The sequence below is a fragment of the Danio aesculapii genome, chromosome 25 (genome assembly GCF_903798145.1).
Source record: "Danio aesculapii chromosome 25, fDanAes4.1, whole genome shotgun sequence".
Lineage (NCBI taxonomy): Eukaryota > Metazoa > Chordata > Actinopteri > Cypriniformes > Danionidae > Danio > Danio aesculapii.
The window spans coordinates 33,147,788-33,164,736 of record NC_079459.1 but is presented as its reverse complement, the minus strand read 5'-3'; the positions used below and the strand labels follow the sequence as shown (position 1 = coordinate 33,164,736).

The window sequence follows — 16,949 nt, the reverse complement described above, 5'->3', positions numbered from 1 at the left end:
ATATGAAAACACTGATGCACTGTGTGATCTCCTTAACGCTAGCACTCGTCAGAGCAAGCGGAGCTGTCAATCCTCCGGTCCGTGTGGTTTGCCCTATTAATAGCTTTTTGCGTATAGACGTCTGTGACGGTAGTTGCTGTATCAAATTCGTTGTATTGTTAGTGTAAGTAAACGTCTTTTTACACACAGTTGGTGTTTTGTCTGGCGCACCTCACCGCTGTCATTTTAGTCTGCCGCTCCACCTCTCGCTCACCGCTGATGTGCAGGTTAAGCAAGTGTGCGCCTGTAAACACAGCGCCCCCTCTGTTCAGAACATGTATCGCGACTCATTTAGCATTTCTACCGGTTTGAATCGTCACATATTTGAATTGATTTTCAAGCGGCTCACGGTGAATCGTTACATCCCTACTAACAACTAGATGGAAACGCACTTAAATCACATTGGTGTTTTTGAAAACTTTGAACAAATGAGCTTAATGTTTGAATTGAAACCCGGCTACTGATACCTGTTTATATTTAATATGTAAATCAGTTGGCGTTTCTGTATGGAGTTTGCATGTTCTCCCTGTGTTGGCGTGGGTTTCCTCCGGGTGCTCCGGTTTCCCCCCACAGTCTAAAGACATTTGGTACAGGTGAATTGGGTAAGCTAAATTGTCCCTAGTGCGTTTGTGAGAATGAGTGTGTATGGATGTTTCCCAGTGCTGGGTTGCAACTGGAAGGGCATCCGCTGCGTGAAACATATGCTGGATAAGTTGGCGATTCATTCCGCTGTGGCGATCCCAGATTAATAAAGGGACTAAGCTGAAAAGAAAATAAATGAATGAATGAATGAATGTGAATCTGTGTGTGTATGTATGTGTGCGAGTGTGTTTATAATGCATCATTGAGCTTAATGCTAAGAAATCTCAGGAGAAAACGTATTTTTAAATAAGCATCCTTTCCTTTTTGTTCTTGTACAAATACGTGCAGTTTTTCTCGATGCATCTCTGAATGTCCTCGTGACGCTCTTTAGCATGTGCTGTGAATGAGGAAACTGTACTCTGAACAGTGTGAAGACTGAACCTCATCTCCAGCGCCGCAGCCAGACTGACTCTGTCAACAGAGAGGGTCAATGGTTAATTTAATATACTGTATTTATATAGCACAAATATAGCAGTACCTGTACTCTAAAGTGCTGTAGAGAGACGTAAAAACCAAGAAAATGTACTACACAACACTATTATCGTTTTTAATAATACTTGGAATTTATTTGTTTTATTTATTTTAATTAACCGTTTATTCTTTTGTTTGTCATATTATTCATTTATTAATTTTTAATTGAAGTATCAGCTGTTTACTGTAGGTATATCAAAATAAACTACAAAACTCTTTTTAAAATAAATGTATAAAAATAAGACGTCTTCATTTAACCTTTGTCAAATCACTAAATTGGTTTATATTTAGCATAATACCCATTTCTAAAGTGTTATTTTTTGTTAGTTTTTAATTTCATTAAAATCTCTATTCAATTTAATATGAGTGTGTGTTTTTTTTGTTAATATCCTCATTTTATTTGTACTAAAAGACTTTATGGCATTTTTCTCTTTTAAATTATTATACTTATAATATTTATAAAATTATCTAAAATAAGTATAATATTTTAATGCCATCAAGTCTTTATTTAATAAAAATACAATGAGGATATCAACTATAAATGTAATTTATTAATAAAATATCTACAAATATTTCTCACATCAAATGTACATTCCTATAAGCTTTTTGTTTATGTTACAATATTTACAGTATATTATCAAAGTCAGCTTTATTGTCAATTCAGGCACATGTACAGGACATACAGAGAATCGAAATTGCGTTACTCTCAGACCCTAGGTGCTTAACATGTATAATAATAATAATAATAATAATACAAAAAGTAGAATTTCAATGAATACAATTACTCCTTTAATATAAACCAAAAAATATACATTTGTAAACAAAACACTTACACTTAAGGCAAAGAGCGCAAACCAGAGTTCTGCAGATGCAAAACGGTATATAGTGCAAAACAAGCTTGTAAACATATTGATAATTATGATAAAGTGACAGTGTCTTAATGTTATACAGGGAGGTAGTATGAGGTAACTAGCAGACCTATGTTATGCAAAGTGACCGGTGCAGATGTATGCGTGTTTGTGTTTGCATGCGTGGGGAGGGAGAGGGGAGTGATGGCAATATTCATAATCTAAATATTATAAACAATTGAACAAACAAAAAGCTCATGTGAATAAACATTTGATGTGAGAAATATTTGTACATTTATTTACATTTTTAATAATACTGCTATATATATATATATATATATATATATATATATATATATATATATATATATATATATATATATATATATATATATATATATATATATATATATAATTCAATTTATCATAAGCAATATTTAGAATGAAATGTAAGTCTAATAAAAATAATAATAATGATAAACTCTAACAGCAAGATGTAAAATTGAGCAATACAAGGTGGTTTGATTCCCACAGTAATAAAGAACTGATTTCCTTCAATGCAGAGTAAGTCAATTTAAATAAAAGCATCTCCCAAATACATAAATCCAATATATATATATATATATATATATATATATATATATATATATATATATATATATATATATATATATATATATATATATATATATATATATATATATATATATATATATATATATATATATATATATATATATATATATATATATATATATATATATATATATATATATATATATATATATTGTCCAGAACAAGAGTTGTGTGTGAAATGGACTCACTGAATGTGAGAGTCTGAAAGTGTAGGTGACCTCCTGAAAGGGCAGGACAGGAAGTGACCACACATGACTCGTGCCCTGGAGGAAAACAACAGGGACAAAACACATTGAACATCCTGAAGAATATTTCTGCAGTGATTTCATAGTAAACCCTGCAGCCTCACCGTCGTGAAAGTGCTGGGCGACGGAGAGAAAGAGGATTCTGGGTAATTTGGACAGAGTCGCCCTCTGCTGGATCCACAGCGCCACACATACAACGCCTCAGAGGAGCTGAAAACACACGTCACGTCAGTCATTCTGTGTGTGTGTGTGTGTGTGTGTGTGTGTGTGTTATTTTAAGTGTTTGGTATAATAATAATACAATATTTCCTTACCTATTAGGTGTTCTGACGCAAATTACACAAATAAAACATTTAAATAGTCTTACTTAAAAGATTGAAAAGTTTTTTTTTTTTTTTAATGATTTGATTTTTGTAAATTTAATTTCTTTTTATTTTGCATCATGACTTTAATTTTACTCATTTTATTTAAAATTTACATTCATTTTAATGGAGCAGCACGGTAGCTTAGTGGTTAACACTGTCGCCTAACAGCAAGAAGGTGGCTGGTTCGAGTCTCGGCTGGGTCAGTTGGCATTTCTGCGTGGCGTTTGCATGTTCTCCTCGTGTTGGCGTGGGTTTCCTCCGGGTGCTCTGGTTTCCTCCACAGTCCAAACACATACGCTATAGGGGAATTGAATTAACTAAATTGGCCGTAGTGCATGTGTGTGTGTGTGTGTGTTTGTGTGTGAGAATGTGAGTGAGTGTGTATTTCCCAGTACTGGGTTGCAGCTGGAAGGCCTTCTGAGTGAAACATATGCTGGAATAGTTGGCGGTTCATTCCGCTGTGGCAACCTCTGATAAATAAGGGACTAAGCCGAATGGAAAATGAATTTTTATTTTAGTTTTACTCATTTCAGTACATAAGCTAAAGTAAAACAATATAAATATTTCTTTGGCAACTAGGTGTAATCCCATAATTTGCCTGTCCTATATTAAGAAAAAAGATGTACAAATAACAGTATTCTTGAGAATGAAAAAAATACGATATTAAAACTACTACAAGAGATTACTTCACGGTTTCAGACAAAGTTATAAAAATATCTACATTTAAAATGTAAGGAAAAGCCTCTGGTTTTGTAAAACAATTAGCGAAAGGAGGTGGCTTTAATATGACTGGGCTTTAAGTGTCAATATTACTGAACAAAAGCTGAACGCGTGTTTATACTCACGTCATATGCAGAGTAACGTGAGATGAGGATGAGTTGTGTTCTCCATTTACAAACACTGTAAAGCTGCAATAATGAGCAAAACACCACCAGCTGTCAGATAACAAGACATTATACAGTGATCTAAACACACACAGGTTGGTTTTTGTGAGTATTCTCCATAGGCGTAACGTATTTTATACTGTACAAACTGCTTCTTATATGACCTTATGCTGCGGTCACACTGGAGTTTGAGCATGCGAAATTCTGTCGTATGGCGCTGCGAAAAGGGGCGGGATTAAAGAAGATAATTAGACATTTTAAAAAGAGAGCGATTGCTCCATATTTTCAAATTTCTGTCCAGAGAGGTCATGTGATCCACAGAGGTGATGCGATTTCGCAGGTCAGAGTTCACTATGCTTGAACTTAGCAACGCAGCGAACTGCGAAACTTGTCGCACAAGCTTGCGTTTCCTGTCTGAGGCATTCGCGTGCGTATGAATGGAAGTCTATGGGGAGAAAAGTCCAGTGTGACCGCAGCTTTACTCCTAAACCCAACCCTCACAAGAAACCGCGGGCAAATTTTGAATGTGAAAAAAGTTTAAAATTACGAGGACACAAGGCATGTCTTCATAAACCACCTCAACATTGTAATATCAAGGTCATACCCATGTCATTAAACGTAATCCTCACACACACACACACACCTGCAGGTCTCTGAGGAGCAGTGCAGTTCTCGGATCTCCTGGTTGGTCTGGAGGATCTGCAGTTTGCTCAGACAGCCTGCTGGATCTGAAACAAACACATTTTTTATAACTATTTTTTTGGGGGTTTTCACTTTTAATGTACAGGACAGTGGAGATTACTGACAGGAAAGTGATGGGCGTGGAGGGAATGATCAACAAAGGACCTCGAGCTGGGATTCAAACTCGGGTCACCGTAAGCACCTCGGTGCTATATGCCATCGCACGAACCACTAGACTATTGGCACCAACCCAAACACACATTTTAACAGTACATTGTTAAACTACATTGAGGGTGTTTGAGCTCAAGCGCATCAAATGTGAAGTGTCTTGAAGGGGGCGGGGCTTGTCAGACACCAGACAGCATTTGATTGGTCAGAAGATTCAATGAGAAACCGAAAGTATGAGTTGACACGAATAAAACCGTTGATCCATTTAGGCGGAAGTGACAAACTGCAAGCTTCACATGTTTATATCAGTTTTATATCTCCTAAATGCAAATGTTGACTCTGTTTTGGTGCGCACTAGCTTCTAGATATCCTAAAAGCGAACAATACTAACAGCTAAAACACTTTATTTTAATTTCATGGGACCTTTGTGTGTACCGTGTGTATTGGGGCTGCGCTGTCTCCTCTGTGGTGTCTGTTGTCCACCGGGCAGGCGTTTGGTGGCTCCGCTCACTTCTGGAGGCTGCGGAGGCCGTTTGGCTTTACTGAGGAACAGCGGAGCCGACGTGTGACTCAGCCGGTTCTTGTTGCGGCTCTCTTTATCCAGAGGCCGAGACTTTGCCTTCTTGTTAATGGTGGCCTGTGTGGGAACCACAGTGCTGGAGTCTGAGAGAAACACACAGAGAGAAACGCAACTGGACATGAAGAGAAGCTCAGAAAGAATCCTTCTACTATTAATCGAACAAAAACTGATGGGTCACTGAAGTGAATCAATGAAGTGATTCAATCCGAAAGAGCATTGAATTTTGCTTTCATAATCTGATGACACAGGATAGTGTTTTAGTCCAGACAAAAAGTAGGAAGACGTGTTAGCTAAAAGTAGACTCATTTTAATTTCATGTTAATGTTTAAAGAGTTTAAAGAGAAGATTTATTCAAAACCATTTTAAAAATAATCATTTTAATAATGAATTTCTGATAACTAATTTTAATTCCGCTGCTGATGCAATGGAACGTTCTCTTAGTCATTCTAAGCTCTTTGCCTCAAACAAGCCTATTATTGTCATACCTGGTGTGGATTGGTTGTTCCCTGGCAACAAACTGAGAGTTGCTGATTGGTTGGTTGTGGCAAGTGTTGGAGGGCAGCAGGGTGGGTGATTGGTCACTGACAGAGAGGTGGGGTCTGTGAACAGATAATGAGCTCATATGAAACTAATCAGACAAAACACAACATCTGCATTATATGCGTGAGTGTTTCAGAGGACCTGTAGAGAGTGTAGATGTGGTCACTCTTGCTGGAGAAAAAGACGCCTGGCGAGCTGATCCCAGAACAGAACGAGACCTGCTGATAGAGATATTATCCCACAGGAAACAAGAAAAAAATCACAGATTAATGAGATCAAAATGGGAAAAAATTATTCAGATTTGGATTGGATTTTTATCTTAACGCCCCATTCACACGGGGTGTCAGCGTCAACACTTCCCATTCTCTTTTAATGAGTGACGTCAAGCATTGCCGAACTGAATTGTGCGTCCGTCGGCACTTAAGCGGTGTTGCTCGCTGCAGAAGTTGGATTTCTCAACTTTACAAGCATCAGCCAATCAGATCGCTTTGTGCAAATGCCCCAGCTCAGGCAGTAGCCGATTGCAGACTTATTTCATTGGCTGACGCTGCTATGATGAGTCCCAACTTCAGACACGCCCTGTGTGAATCCAACATCTTCTGAATCATTTTAGGAGAAACCGCTAATATAAAATTGTTGTTTTGACGTTTCTACCATTAAATATTTTGGTGTAAGATTTAAGAAATTAATATTTGATGCATTAAATTAATCAAAAGTTACCATAAAAAAATCTATCCAGGGTCTAAATTTTTTTTTTTTTCTAAATTGATTAATTCTAACAGTAATAAGTTTACTGAGCACCAAATTAGCATGATCACGAGACAAAAACTGGAGAATAACCTTTATAACAATAATAAATCACGTTTTAAATATACTCAAATAGAAAATTGTAATATTCCACAATGTTGCTCTCATTATTATTTAACATTTATTTCTAAACACGTTTAAACAACAATTTGAAAACAGAAAATAATGAAATTAATAATAAATGATCAAACTACAGAATAATGAACAATATTAACAGTGTGCTTAATATACAGAGCAGCAAGAGGACTTAAAAAAGATTAACAGAGTAATATAGTAATAAATAAAATTGTTATTAACAAAACAGGTGAAGGAAAGTTCAAAGGAAAAAAAAAAGGAAAAATATTTAGCTAATAGATATTAAACAGGGTTCCCACTCTTTCATAAACAGCAGATTCAAGGACTTTTTAAAGCACCAATAATTTCAAATCAAACACCTTTGTAATACACAGCAGCATATGTTAAGCCATCCTTACTGTACATAACGTTTCACTTACACTTACTGTAATATTGACATTAAAATGTCAGTGATGATGTTTTCAATGTGTCATTTTCAAAAAATTTGTTGAAAAATTAGTTGAATTCAATACTGGTCATAATCAAATGTGGTTTCTGAAAAATGTTAAAAACGTGTATTATTTGTCTGTGTTACTGTACAAGATTTAAATGTAAGATGTAAGATTAAATAAATAGTTTTTCATTCTCTTTTTGTTGAAACTGTTAAAATAACACCATATACAAATTCCATTTTAAACTTAATTCAAGCATTTTTTAAGGGCCTGTGTTTGTTTTTAAGTACTTTGCAGGCCTTGAATTCATGTCTGAAATTCAAGAGCTTTCAACAAGTGTGGTTAAAACACACATAAACAAACAAATTCAGCCAATGGCAATCAAATGGTCTATGCAGGAATGCAATATTACTATTTTAATGTATTTTTTAAATTAGATTCTTGATCAAATAATGGCAGCTTTGAGCGTAATAAAATCAAGTCTATAAATGATCAGCCATAATATTTTTATGGAAAACACAACTTTTGACACAACAGTTGAAGTCAGAATGATTCGCCTGAATTTTTTCTTTTATTTTCTTTTTTAAATATTTCCCAATAGATGTTTAACAGATTCAGGGTTAGAACAAAAGCAGTTTTTAATTTTTTAAAATCATTTTAAAGTCAACATTATTAGCCCCCTTAAGCTATATTTTTTATATAAGCTATATTCTATTGATTAAATTCTTGATAACTAAATACAATAATTAGTAAAAGTTTAAAAATGCCAAAACTGAAATAAAAATAAATTGAAGGTAAATAAAAAATTTGAATGAAAACAAATACAAAACATGCAAAACTATAATTAAAACTATAAGTGAAGTGAAAACAAATTAAAAAGGTAAATAGAAGTATTTTAAAAAATGATAAACAAAGATTTGACTCCATTTGAGGAATAACGTGAATCACAACATCCTCCAAATCTTTCTGTTTATCATTTTTTGAAATACTTCTGTTTACCTTTTTAATTTGTTTTCATTTCACTGATAGTTTTAATTATAGTTTTGCAAAAAAATCACAGATAAACAAATATTAAAAAACGAACGATGATGATGATGATGATGATAATAATAATAATAATAATAATGATAAAAATAATAATAAAAAGCTAAATCAAAATATAAAAATAAATAAAACCAACAAAATCACATCAAAAATGACTAAAACTCAAACTAAAAAACTGAAAATGATCACGGAAATAAGCAAATGAAAGCAAACAAAAATATAGCTACAATAAAACAATGACAAAAGCACATCAAAATACTACAATTAAAAAGAAATCTATGACAGAAAAAATAATAATAATATCATACAAATAAAACTAAATTATGAAATGAAAACTCAAAATAAAAACAAAGTCAAAATTATGAACCCATCCTGTCATTTATTTAGTTTTGTTTCTTATTCAAATATTTCCCAAATGATGTTTAACAGATTCAGGAAATTTTCGCAGTATTTCCTATAATATTTTTTCTTCTGGAGAAAGTCTTATTTGTTTGATTTCGGCTAGAATAAAAGCAGTTTTTAATTTTTTAGAAAACATTTTAAGGTCAATATTATTAGCCCCCTTAAGCTAATATTTTTTTCCGATTGTCTACAGAACAAACCACTGTCATACAATGACTTGCCTAATTACCCTAATAGACCTAGTTAAGCCTTTAAATGTTACGTTAATCTGAATACTAGTATCTTAAAATCTAATCAAATATAATGTGCTGTCATCATGGCAAAGAAAAAAGAAATCCGTTATTAGAAATGAGTTATTAAAACTATTATGTCTATTAAAAAAATCATATTTCCACTAAACAGAAATTGGGGGGAAATAAACAGGGAGGCGAATAATTCAGACTTCAGCTGTACATCTTTTAATGCTGAAAAGGTAGGAATGAAATGTCAGACAGGAGGAAGTGGAGAGCATTACCACAGGCAGGAGGATGGACAGAATGTGAAGGCTGCAGTGAGGAAGGGCGTCCGAGAGACGAAAAGAAGACAGCGGGACGAAGAGCTACAAAACCAGCGAGAGGAGATCAGACGAGAGATTTCAGGAAGGATGAACGGATGATTGTGGAGATCTACATACCCCTCAACATCACTAATGCTTCCATGCTGTTGAAGATTGAGCACATAGAGGATGGACATGGAGATGACGCTATGGGACGAGAGTCAGACATGAGAATGAGCATGAAACACACACACACACACACACACACACTGTGGATGGTCATTTACTGATGTCCTCTCTTACCTGAAGGCCATTATGATGACCAGAGCCAGGATGGTTGCCTGCATGAACCTGTGACTCAGACAGCTCTGCTCCGGAACGACCCGCTACACACACACACACACACACACACACACACACACACACACACACACACACACACACACACACATCTTAACACTCACTCTGATCACACTGCATTTCATATTGTAATGTTATATGATTTTGTCCATCCCAATACAAATCTACTTTTTCAGATGGCTCAATAAGACTCTATTAGTATTAATTCCATTTGATTCTCTCTCAGCTTTTTGTGATTCTATATTATTCAGTCCAATTCAAAAGGATTCTATTCCATCCAACTGGATTATATCCCATCCCATTTGATTCTATCCATCCTAATTTGATCGTATTTTATCCAATATGATTCTATTCTATCGCATATGATTCTCTCTCATTCAATATGATTCCATCCCATCCCATATGATTCTACCCTATCCAATATGATTCTATCCCATCCAATTAGATTCTACCCTGTCTTATATGATTATATCCTATCCAATATGATTCTATTTTATCCAACATGATTCTATCCCATCCTAAATGCTTAAATCCCATCCACTATGATTCTACTCTTTCCCATATGATTCTATCCCATCCAATTTGATTCTGTCCATTCTAATATTGATTAAATTCCATCCATTATAATTCTATCCCATTCAATATGATTCTATCCCATCCAATATGATGCTATCCCATCCTACTGTATATGATTCCAACCCATCCCATATGATTCTATCCCATTCAGTATGATCCCATCCCATATGATTCTATACCATCCCAAATGATTATATCCCATCCAATTTGATTCTATCCATTCTAATATTAATTAAATTCCATCCATTATGATTCTATCCCATTCAATATGATTCTATGCCATCCCATATGATTATAGCCCATGCAATGATTCTATCCAATCCTACTTTATATGATTCCAACCCATCTCATATGATTCTATCCCATTCAATATGATTATATTCTTTCCCATATTATTCCATTTGATTATATCCATACTAATATGATTCTATTTCATCCATTATGATCCGATCTAGTTTGATTCTTTCTCTTCCTATTTGATTCTATCTAACCCAATATGATTATATTCTATCTGATATGATTCGATCCAGTTTGATGCATCCTAATACAATTCTATTTAATGCATTATGATTCTATCCCATCCTATAAGATTCTATTCTATCCCATAAGATTATGTCCATCCTAATATGGTTCTATTCTATCCAACATGATTCTTTCCAGCATGATTATATTTATTTGATTATTTACCATTCCATATTATCCCATCAATCCGATAAGATTTTGTCCCGATAAAATTCAGCTATATGATCGTAACCATCGCATTGAATTGATTCAATTCACTTCCAGATGATATCCCATTCTGATCCATATGGTCCGGTTACATTTTAAATCATTCTTTCCATTCCATGATTCCTTTTCAGTTGATTTTGATTCCATATGAGTGGATATTCCAACTTCTATTATTCTATTTGATTCCATTTGGTTCTATTATGTTTCTTCCTCATTCTACATCTCATCCATGTTATTATCCCATCATATTCAGTCTTTCCCAGCATTATCACCCATCCCACTCAAATACTGAATTCATCATAATACTGTAGGTGTACTGTATTTTAATCATACTTTGCTTCCTGGCATAGCTGATTTTTTCTTGAGCGGGCCACTTCCAGTTCTGCTAAAATAGCTTCCTGATTGGCTAGAAAAAAAGAGAGCACATTTGTTCAGACTTTGAATTTGCCCAAACAGATGAACCACAGTTTCATTGAAACCCACAGACACACACCTGACAGTTCCTCCACTGACGGTGCTCTTCATGCTGTCCAGTCTCCTCAGTTTGGCTAGTTTGCGGCTCCAGCGCTCCAGCTCATCAATGCGGGTCTCCAGATTATCAGTGAGTTTGCAGAGCTCCTTCACTGCGCCCACATTCTCCATGAAGATCCGCTCCTGCAGAGTCAAACACACTCGTGACTGAAACAGATACAATGTGTGAGCTTTTTCACATCTGTAATACTTTTCCTTTGGTCCAGATAAAGGTTAAAAATTATACACTGTAGCCAGTTTCACACCAGACTGACCGCTCCGAACCAGTTGAAATGAACTGAAAAGCAGTCATGTGACAACACCTACATCAGCCATTGGCTAGACTAATTTCCTGAACTGCATTTTAATTGGCCAGAATTAACGCGCGGGACACTCACATGCGCAAAGTGGAAGTAAACAAAGAGCGGAGGAAAAGTCAGCAGGCAGTATGGACCTCCTCACAAGTCCACACTTGTGCGCAACTTGCCATAATTGCGGTAAAGTGTCAAAAAACATACTTATCCCAGAATGCAGTTGGTCTAGTCTAAAAAAGCAGTTTAAGGTCGTTTCACGGTCTCACCACTAACCAATAACTCCAGGGTTCGATTGAAATTGTACTGAGGCCACATCTTCAAGCAGGTCTCTGTTCGCCTGTTTGGTTTACACCAGAGTATGACAGCTGTTTCCCCCAAATGAACCGCACCAAAAAGGTAAACAAACTCTGGTGCCTTTTCATCTATCTCTGAATGTGTGATGTTTTTCTAAAGTTTCGGGAAGAGCATGTGCAGATGTTCTGAAGAGGCTAATTCATTGTCAACTATCATTCTGTTATCCAACCTGCTTTACATTTTCTATTCGCCGAGGACTAGAGTTGAGTACCAAAACCCTATGTAACCGGTATGCACAGGACTGAATCAGCATATGACTTGCGGTGGCTAATTTCGGTGTCACTGGTGCTGCGACAAGAACGTAAGAAGCATCAAGGGGTTGCATCAAAGGCACACATAGGTACAGGTTGTGTCACACCAAAGACTATAGAATTCTTACAGGGACTTTGGTCACACCATCTCTAAACATTTAATTCTAAACAACTTTGAGGGATACGAACAACATCGTCAATGTTATTCTGTTCAATATTCAATGCTATAAACCGTATGTCTTATTAATGTATAAAATATAAATTGACGTATACTTTCAACTTTAATTATATTGTTCAATTAAAATGATTTAAAAATTTTGTCAAATAAAAGATTTTCCTAGAGTCATCCACCATAATTTTGTGGCTCAAAAGTATCGGTTCAGGCACTGTTTTGGCACCGGTACCATTTTAAAAGTATCAATTTAGCACCAATATCGAAATAACCTGAAACGTTACCCAACCCTACCGAGGACACACACTGAATAGCCCTGCCAGTGTGACCGCTACATCTGCAGCAGCTCTGCTACTCCACTCTAAAGTGTATTGATGTGGTGTTGTTGTTTTAGATTGTTGTTCTCCTGTCTAAACCCCTTTAGAATAAGAAACAAATGGGGGGAAAAATCTGCACGTCAAAGGCGGCGGAGATTAATAGCACACTCACTGATTGTGTTATTGTCATGGAACAATGGCAGCTGAACGAACTTAATTTTTGCCCAGATTTTGTTCGAAATTATGTAATTTCAGTTTGTTCTTCAATTTAGTTTTGAAGTATCCTGGGCCTTAAGAGTGTGTGTGTGCTTGTGTGTGCTTGTGTGTGTGTGTGCGTACTTTATTGACCACAAGTAGATTGGGGATGGTCTCTCCATTTGCACACACCACATCTCCTCCTTCCTTCACGGCTTCTGGGAGAATCTGCTGAACCTCCTGAGCAATAACTCCTGATAACACACACATGTTTGTTTTTGTGAAAAGTGGGTACATTACATAGGTTTCCATTCAGTTTATACTCCAAACCGTATATTGTATTGCCCTAACCCCACCCTACCCCTAAACCCAACCATCACAGGAGACTGTGTGCAGCTTTACACTCTGATTAAACTCATCCTGGGAGATTTAGAAGCCGTTTGACAAATGGGGACGTCACCAATGTCCTCATATCTCACCTCCTTTTTGTAATACCTGTGTCATACCTATGTCATTATACAGATTTGTGTCCTGACATGTCACGAAAAACACGTACACACACACACACACACACACACACACACACACACACACACACACACACACACACACACAGAAACAAATAAAAACTGTTAGGAGGATGTGGTTTTGTTAAGGATTAGTTTTACAGTCCTCAATTATGTTATGAATAAATTTCTTACAGAAATGTCTGGGTCAAAGTTCACCGCATAATCACAAGGATGAAATGAGAAAAGATCATTTTTATAAATAATTAAATACAATAATTAGGAAAAGTTTGAAAATGCCAAACCTGAAATAAAAATGAATTGAAGCTAAATAAAAATGTGTATTAAAAACAAAAACAAAACCCACGAACCTATAATAAAAAGTGAGTGCAATAAAAGTAATTATAGGTAAATAGAAATATTTAAAAAATGATAAAAAGAGAAAGATTTGAAGGATGTTAAAATTACAGCATTGAAATATTGAAAAATTAATTAAACAAAATGACAAAAAAAATGAAAGAAATGAAAGAAAAACCAAGCTAAATCAAAATAAATAAAACCAAAAAACCCATCAAAAATGACTAAAACTCAAACTAAAAACTATTAATGATAATGAAAATAAGCAAATGGAAGCAAACAAGAATGCAGCTACAATAAAACAATGACAAAAGCACATTAAAATACTACAATTAAAAAGAAAGTTATGACTGAAAAAAGAATAATATACAAATAAAACTAAATTATGAAATGAATAAATATTAATGATAACTATAAATGCATTATCAATAATAGAAAATAACACTGGTTTAGGATGTCGTGTATATATATTTATACATATGCAGTATATTTTAATAAATTGACTATATAAAAAGATCAGTCACCAACAAATAGGCATCAATTCTCAAAGCAAAACTTTGTCTTCTTTTGATTTAGTGGTGAAATATGAGCGCAGTTGTGAACAGTAATTGAGTCGGATGTATAAGCACAGACCGTACCCGTCTCAGCAGTGGCATCGATGCCCACCGTGGCCGCAAACTCAGGCTTGTACTGATAGTGAACCAAACGCATCTGAGAAATGCGCCGCAGGTTATCAGTGGTGTCTACCTGCACCCGCACATGAAGAAAACAGGCCATTACCATACAATCCTGATAATAATATTCAATATTCACACCATTCAATTAGCTGGAGTAGATATAGAAAGGTAACAAATCACAAAGATACAATAAATATCAGTCAAAATAAAAGGGACGTCTTTTGTTCATACAAAAATAATAATAATAATAATAATAATAATAATAATAAATGCATAAATAAAGTAATATAATTTTATATATTTATTTATTTAACATAAAAATCAATCAAAAATCTAAATGAATCAGAATGTTTTACAATGTCATACAAGAAATGTCATAAAGTAATCAATCAATCATTCATAAATGCTGTCAATCAAAATGAATTAAACATTGTAATCAAAACAAAAGGGTTAAATACAGTGTTGGGCAGCTACTAGCTTAACTACATTTCTCAGTAGCGTGATGGTAGCGTCGCTACTTTATAAATCCAATAGCTTTTTAGTAGCAAAGCTATTTTTTTTAGTCAAGTAGCGCAATAGCGTCCACACAAGCTACATTTACTGATCGCAGATCAATAAGTGACAGCATCAACATTCACTGAGCTGAGGCCGGTGTCTAGCTGATGAAGGTAAATTCATATGATGGCGAGAATGACGATTTCTTCCCCTTCTTGTTTTACGATAGTTGACAACAAAGTTTTTGGTGCGATACTGTCACCTCTCGCTTCTAGTCTGTGACGTCGCAAATCAATCATTGGGCTGACATGCTTGATTGAAACATGACTGAGGGAGAGGAGTTATATATATATATATATATATATATATATATATATATATATATATATATATATATATATATATATATATATATATATATATATATATATATATATATATATATATATATATATATATATATATATACACACACATACATTCATACATATATATATATACATATACAGGTCCTTCTCAAAAAATAAGCATATTGTGATAAAGTTCATTATTTTCTGTAATGTATTGATAAACATTAGACTTTCATATATTTTAGATTCATTACACACAACTGAAGTAGTTCAAGCCTTTTAACTACTAAACGAGCTATTAACCTAATCATCTGAATCAACTAATTGACTCTAAACACCTGCAAAACATTCCTGAGGCTTTTAAAAACTCCCAGTCTGGTTCATTACTCAAAACCTCAATCATGGGTAAGACTGCTGACCTGACTGCTGTCCAGAAGGCCATCATTGACAATCTCAAGCAAGAGGGTAGGACACAGAAAGAAATTTCTGAACGAATAGGCTGTTCCCAGAGTGCTGTATCAAGGCACCTCAGTGGGAGCTGTATGCCAAAATCATCAATATTAAAACAATAAAAGGCTTTAACTACTTCAGTTGTGTGTAATGAATCTAAAATATATGAAAGTCTAATGTTTATCAGTATATTACAGAAAATAATGAACTTTAGCACAATATGCTAATTTTTTGAGAAGGACCTGTGTGTGTATATACAGTATATATATATATATATATATATATATATATATATATATATATATATATATATATATATATATATATATATATATATAGTTTACTGTAGTAAAGGCTAAAGTATACTATGGTAATTACTGTTATTTCATGATAGTTATTAATGATACTACAATATGTAAGTTAGTGTAATTTAATACTTATTTGTAAATATGTCCCTTTACTATACATTACTATAGTATTTTAAATGTGTAACACCTGGTTTTTGTTTTTGCTGTTATATACTATAGTTTGTTTCTGTTTGGTACAATATTATTTACAGTAAATAACTGAACTGAACAGTTCTGCCTCATATGATTCACTGACCGTTTTAGTGATCACTAAGATATGAATGATAATTTAAGTTACTTTGATTTAAAAATGAAAATTTCAAAAAAAGCTTAGATGTAGCATAGCTACTTTTGCCATGTAGCTTTTAGCTTAGCTTGCTACATTTCCCAGGCTGTAGCTTTAAGTGTAGTTGAGCTACATTTTAAGTAGTGTAGCAAATAGCTTAGCCACTACATTTTTCAAGTAGCTTGCCCAACACTGGTTAAATATGCATTAATAATAATATATGCATAAATAAACAATATTTTCTTTCATTTAGGTTTATTATTTTTTTTTTTTTCTTATTTTTTTTTATTTTACAATGGTCGATTGATTA

The 16,949-nt window shown here is 34.3% G+C and overlaps 1 protein-coding gene across 4 annotated transcripts in view; it reads right to left on the bottom strand.

Annotated features, from left to right (window-relative positions):
• myrf (myelin regulatory factor) overlaps window positions 1-16,949 on the bottom strand; it is a 72,754-nt gene continuing 55,805 nt past the window's right edge. For 2 of the 4 annotated variants that reach the window (XM_056452311.1, XM_056452313.1), the window contains exons 13-27: window positions 14,673-14,781; window positions 13,316-13,425; window positions 11,552-11,712; window positions 11,392-11,464; window positions 9,697-9,779; window positions 9,532-9,600; window positions 9,373-9,456; window positions 6,241-6,320; window positions 6,045-6,158; window positions 5,415-5,642; window positions 4,774-4,858; window positions 4,092-4,154; window positions 2,986-3,091; window positions 2,825-2,899; window positions 1-1,092 (exon numbers count right to left, since the gene is read on the bottom strand). In XM_056452311.1, the coding sequence (XP_056308286.1) occupies window positions 1,009-1,092; window positions 2,825-2,899; window positions 2,986-3,091; window positions 4,092-4,154; window positions 4,774-4,858; window positions 5,415-5,642; window positions 6,045-6,158; window positions 6,241-6,320; window positions 9,373-9,456; window positions 9,532-9,600; window positions 9,697-9,779; window positions 11,392-11,464; window positions 11,552-11,712; window positions 13,316-13,425; window positions 14,673-14,781 (1,524 nt within the window). In that variant the 3' untranslated portion in view covers window positions 1-1,008. The remainder of the gene's footprint in view (window positions 1,093-2,824; window positions 2,900-2,985; window positions 3,092-4,091; window positions 4,155-4,773; window positions 4,859-5,414; window positions 5,643-6,044; window positions 6,159-6,240; window positions 6,321-9,372; window positions 9,457-9,531; window positions 9,601-9,696; window positions 9,780-11,391; window positions 11,465-11,551; window positions 11,713-13,315; window positions 13,426-14,672; window positions 14,782-16,949) is intronic. The other 2 variants (XM_056452312.1, XM_056452314.1) reach the window with 2 other exon arrangements.